Source organism: Microtus ochrogaster, linkage group LG3, assembly GCF_000317375.1.
Source record: "Microtus ochrogaster isolate Prairie Vole_2 linkage group LG3, MicOch1.0, whole genome shotgun sequence".
In the NCBI taxonomy this organism is placed as follows: Eukaryota; Metazoa; Chordata; class Mammalia; order Rodentia; family Cricetidae; genus Microtus; species Microtus ochrogaster.
Window position 1 is genome coordinate 496,391 of NC_022029.1, and position 6,292 is coordinate 502,682.

Sequence of the window (6,292 nt, forward strand, 5' to 3'; positions counted from 1 at the left end):
ATACAGTCTCTGTCTATACCCTGGGATGTGTGCAGTAGAATAATCCCTCAACATCTAAGGATGTGCATGCTTGAAAAGACTAGAAAAGTCAAGGATAAACTCTCAGAAGGAATTCGAGGAAAAGGTTTTTAAGCATTAACATTTCTAGAAATTGTCCATTTCCAAAACATATCATTTCTGCTGTCTCGCTTTCTCTAGGGTTCCATTATGTGCAGCGGTTCAGTAATAACTGTGTAAAGTTGTGGGCAGCCAGGGAAGAGCCTCTCATCCCTTGATTTCATACCACACAGACTACGCTTCTTACTTTAATATTTACAATCACTTTATTGAATTGAAAGTGAATGCTTCTTTATTTTCTCAAGACTTGGCTATGCTCCTGTGACTTCTTGTGTAACATGAATGGTAAAAACCCAGAGACAGATATTGGGGTTCAATCTGAAAACCAGAAATGCAAAGCAGCCAAGCCACTAAAGAAGTCTTACCTCTTCCAAGACTGGGCAACTGCAGGCTAAGCAGACTAAGCTGACAGCGTTGCTCTCCCTTCCCATTTTATATTCCCTCTAGTGTTGGGATTAAAAGTGTATGACTCCCTAGTACTGAGATTAAAGGTTTGGGCCACCACCACCTGGATTTGTTTCTGCATCGATCTTGTATACCACAGGGTGATCTTGAACTCATAGAGATCCATCTGCTTCTGCCTCCCAAATCCTGGAATCAGAGGTGTGTGTCAGTATACCTCTTCTAGTGGTTTAGCTTTTCCCTTCTGATCTTGAGGCAAACTTTATTTATTAAAACACAAATAAAATATCACTGTAATCTTGGGTATTTTACTCACCGTGGTTGAAATTTTGAGTATTCTTTCCATGACTAGAATTTTCCCAATACATAAAAAAGGGTGGACTGTGACCAGTCCCCATCTTCAACCCAGCTCCTGGAGGCATACTGACCAGATACACACAAAAAGCAGCAATTAACTATTGATAAATTCAGTTAAGATCCGCAAGAACAACACATATGCCCAAGTGTTACATAATTTTAAATTGTACTGGTGTATAGGAATCTTCTTTATTTCCCAAAACGAATTGCTAATAATAGATTTGGTTAGCTACAATCACAGTTTAGTCAATTGTAAAATGATGGTATCGCCTCTCTCCCCACTTCATGTTGCACTAGCAAATGGACAGTCTGCAGCAAATCAGAGTTTTACCAACTGCATGGTACAGGTCATGAAAGGAATCCTATTAGCTTAGGACCCCCAAAGTTCTCAGCACAGAGGAGACTTTTTTGCCGCAGAGGGACAGAGGGCAGGGATGAGGGATAAAGGCAGTAGACAGAGGAACATAGAGAAAGGGAAGGGACCAAGGGAGAGGAAAGGAAAGGGACAAAGGAGAGGGCTAAGAGGCATTTGTCCCAGGGAGACAAAGGACTGTCTCTGGATAGAGAGGAAATAGACATGGCACATAGGAAAATATATAAACCCCTGTAAAGGTAAAATGGTAAACCCTGTGTTCAGATAAGGTGTTTAACTTTAATTAGGCATGCTAATTAGGTGAACCAAAGGGGGCTTTTGATTTCTGAACTTCAATACTTTGGTGGCTGGACCTTGATGGTCAGTCTCAGGAGGATGAGAAAGTGGTCAAATAAGGGAACAGACCTTGGTGGCTAGCTTCAGAAATGTAATCTAACGGTTCTTTAGCAAGGCAGAAGGAATCAGGCAGAAGAGAAAGACCTGCCAGAGGTATGTTTGCCAGGCCCATGCTGGCTAGAGTCCCTTCACGTCAGCAGAATGAATACTTGGCCCCTGTCAATATCTGTTCATGTTAACACAAGGATAGTCTATCTTGTAAGGAAATAGTGTGGGTGAATGTATACAATGACGTGGGAACTTCGTGTTCACATGAAAATGAGTGAGCCGAAATAGGTGAATTAATATATTCGAACAAATGTGTCATTGTTACTCTTTGAGAAAGGGTGATGTAAATCCTCCTACAAAAATTCTTCAGCCAATTTATTTTAGTGTACTGCAGAAGAGATATTATAACAACACGATGCAAAGGCAGCATGCCTTTATATAATCTTGGCAGTTCCTTCAGTCTTGAACCTCATTATCATAGGCTTGATGTACAAAGGATCTGAAGTCTGTTTTGTTCACGAGGCTGGAAATCTGAGCTTCCATTTCTTCTCCATGTCATTTCCAGTTCTCACCTCAATACGATACCACCCGAAACATATTAGAATATGGTATTATGATAGAGGCTGAACTTAATGAATCCTGCTGTTATCCTAAACACAGCTGTTCTTCATGGAAGCTTCAAGCTTTCCTGCACAAGGATTTTGATTTTGACTTCATTATCCCACTGCTCCCAGACACCTGTCCTTGACCCTTCAGGTGGGCTTTACAAGCCAAGATGCTAAACCCATGTAACATACTCACTCCATCCATGAATAAACTACCCATGATTGAGATGTCACAATGATTGAGATGTTGGTTACTACACATGCTTTCCATCTCTGCTCTTGTGACTCATGAACACAACTTAAATTAATTGGTCATGTTGCACACTTTTTAGGATTTGAGACTGTTGTGATACCGGACGTCATTTTGATGATGTTTGTCATGGCAAGGCCAGTTCTTTCTCTGGCATCTCCTTCCCTTAAGGGTTTGCTATTGATTCCCCAGCTGATCTCAGGATTTGACTTCTCAATTATAAGCATCGAAACATAGAACAAGGGCAGTGGGTGCAAATTAGATGAAACGTATTTTAATTTTCTATAAGAGCTTATTAAATTACCCAAACATTGAAATACAAACTGTCATCTGTTAGAGTTACAGTGAAACACATCCTTATGTTATATAAAGGTCTATGTATACAGGACCAATGGAAAATGGCTATTCTTCAATCACCATTCAAAATTATATAATAGATGCTTTCCCTCATATATGAAAGGATTATGCTTGTAGTATGAAGGCATAATAATAGGAAGGCAATACAATGAATAGTTTTACCTTTAAAAACATTTACAAAACAGAAAACACATCCCAATGGTACGTTTTCAGCTGGGTAGGGTGATGCACACCTGTTACCCAGCACCCAGAAGGCTGAGTCAGGAAGACTGAGAGTTCAAGGACAGCCTGGATTATATACTGGTGCTTTAACTTGAAAAAAAGTAAAAGGTATGTATGTTCATATAATTATGATCAAATATGTAATGTCTTAGGAGGTTCTTCCAGGCAAGGTTTCGGATGGGTTCTATTCGTTGAAGCTGTCAACGACTCTTAGAAGTGTTTTCCAAACTAAAATGAGTTATTGAGAGCATTACTGTTAGCATTATAACATTTGTAATAGAAAGGATAGCATTTGCCATATGTTCAAAATATTCAGACTTCAGGGACACAGAGCAATTGCGAACATGGATCCAACAGGAGCCGCCCTAGGCTGTGTTTGCTCTTGGCTGCCTCTCTCGTCTCTCAGTCATTTCTCAGCTCTTTCTTTTCCTCTGTGTGTTTCTGGGTGTTCCCATTCTCTGAGATCTTGGCTGGCAGTTGGCACAGTGCCCTGGTTTGTAACTGTATCAAACTAATCAGCTTTCCAGATACCTTATGTCACATCCTCAAAAGGGACTCTAACTAGTTTAATAACCTGGTAAATGTCAAAGGTTTAACAAATTTCTCCTGTTGAGCTGAACTGAATAAGGCATCCACAAGAGACCTGACTTTGATGTCATCATTTCCTAAGGACACTTGGCACAATTAGAACTTTCTCCAGAGATGGAAATCGAAAGTTCACAATTTGGCTAGCAGACGTTTGTAGGTCTTAAAAAAAAAATCTAGGTTAGATATTGATTAATTGTCAACACTTAAGAATACAGAGTTATAAAGTTGCAGCTGTCTGACTTCTGTTCAAATGTCAGAACACTGGCTGGCAGGGGTGCTGGGTCCTGAGTGGCAGCAACAGCGGTAGCTAATGAGGGGCTGGTTCCTTCAAAGGGCAGGCTGTGCTTAGTGGCTACGGGGCTTGGGCCCTTCAGGTTCATCTATTTATGCCATCTCTCTGGACTCGGTAGGACATGGGCTTGTGACTCTTGGTGAATTCACGGAATGAATGTCAGTAAATCCCATCTCTCATGCAGTTAGTCATGGGTGACGTCATGAGCAGATGGCTTGAGGAGAACATATGCCGCCAATCTGCTTCTCTTAGCTCACTAATGGCTTTGCCAGCATTTTAAACAATTGCGTCGTGTGTCACAACCTGTGAGTGGAGCATCAGTTTAGAAGGAGATAAGCTGGAGATTTGTTCAACTGTTTATTTTCAAATGCCAGACAAGAACGGCTTCGGGGTTTGATCTGCAGCTCGAGATAGCATGCTGCCAACTCGGTAACTGAGGAGTCTGTACACATTCCAAATGCTGTGCCTGGCATAGCCCTGTGATGTCAAAATAGCAGGAAGGGCGTCCCCAGCAACGTTAACTTACAGAGCGTGAAAGGCCTCCCGTGAAATCTCTCCAGGAGTGACATATTTGTTGGAAGGGGTGGGGCCTTGTAGAGAGTCGCACTTTAACACTTTTATAGAGTTTTCTGAAGGCTTCCCCCCACCCCTATTCTCTTTGCTGAAGGTGAAAAATGTCTCCTTGAATACATTTATAAAAAACGATGAAGCCATTAATAGCAAGGGGGCAATTTCACAAAAGGACTATCTAAAACATGTTCTTTAGGAATAACACTCTCTTTCCCCTTTGGAGTTCTAGAGTCTTCCTTCATTAAATCAGAGGGCTAAATAAAAGAAAGAGATAAAGATTCCCAACAATGTCCCAAACAAACATTATGTACAGAATTGTCACAATTGACACAGAAGAAGCTGCTAGTGGATAAGGGATTCTTAGGTCATCTTAGCAAGGCAGTGTAGTTAGGGAGGCAGAGATGGATGGAACTGCTGGGAAGTCTAGGAAAAGAGTTGACTGTGTAATGTGAGGGAAGTTATCTTTTCTTCTTGACAAACTCACAGACAAAATACATGGTAAGATGACACTCGGTGTCATTCCACCTGCCCGAGCTCAGCATCTCCACACAGTCCTCATGGCCATAGGGGTCACTAGGCTCCCCCTCCTTCCAGTTGCTGTAGTTCTGCAGTGGGCTGTTGTCCGTGAACACGTGCTGTCCCTCCCTCTCAAGGTCATTCACTCCAATGAACACTCGGAAGAAGCCACTCTTGGCGACATAGTCTGCAATAAGTGTGTTAACAGCCTCGTCCTTAGGCATGGCTAGCATCCCTCCCCGGATCCTGCAGTGGGTCAGGGATTCCCTGTAGTTCTTCTCCTCCTGCACGATGTAGTAAAATTTCTCCTCAGTTTCTCGGATCCCTGCTATAACTGAAGGGAGGAGAGGAAGAATATCATAATCAAGATAAGAAGAAGCGAGTACCTATCTAATGTCAGATCTTAATGCACTTGCTCCGCTTCAAGAGCTGTTTTTGCAAGGTCATAATGAGGTAGTCACTTAGTTCATTTCTTCTGTGCCTTTCTGTTTATCAAATGAAAACAAAAGTCTACCATTTTGTCCTCTGTTTCCTTCCTCCTTAGCTTCCCATACATCTCTGTCCAATAGCAACTCTGGTAACAAAGTTCAATTAACATGAGTTAATACCTGGAGCATCTCACGATTTTTTTTCAACCTAGTTTATGTATATTTTGTCCCCCTTTCTTCTATATCCACACCTTTCATGTGTGGGAAGACCCTGATGATCATTTAGATCTCAGAGAAAATGAATTTTCCTACATAAAGTTTTTTCAATGCCCCCTGCTGGACATGGAGTCTTCTGTGTTCCCATTGCCCCTTCCAATCTTATCTCTTTTATACAACTCAGAACATTCTATTCTGCTTGCTTTTCTGTATCTTCCCTTGAACTGTGGATGTCTTGAGGTCAGTGCCCATGTCTGATACTCTTCAATCCAGTGCCTAGAACAATCTAAGAAATGACAAATGCTTATTAAAAGTAAATTCAATGTACAATCTAGGAATGATAAAGTTTTTCCACTTTAGGTCAAGTTTCTAGGATGTGGACACACACAATGACTGAGATTATCCACACAGCTGTAAGTGAAACTTAGCTACTGACTGAGTTTCAAGATACAATCAAGTATTGAAAATCATCTTCAACTCATAATATGATCTTTTGGCTTCATTTTGGGATCTTTAACTTCACCAAGAAATCTGTGGCCACTGAAATGTTGGTTTTGATGTGTTCAAGATACTTCTGACAGTCTGAGTTACGTAAGATATAGAATTTTATTTTTA

The 6,292-nt window shown here is 41.1% G+C and overlaps 1 protein-coding gene across 1 annotated transcript in view; it reads right to left on the reverse strand.

Moving 5' to 3' along the window:
• Positions 1-2,783: 2,783 nt before the first annotated feature.
• The window catches only part of Colec10 (collectin subfamily member 10), a 39,302-nt gene continuing 35,793 nt past the window's right edge, over positions 2,784-6,292 (reverse strand). Inside the window, exon 6 of the mRNA XM_005360522.2 lies at positions 2,784-5,367. Within this exon, the coding sequence (XP_005360579.1) occupies positions 4,976-5,367 (392 nt within the window). The 3' untranslated portion in view covers positions 2,784-4,975. The remainder of the gene's footprint in view (positions 5,368-6,292) is intronic.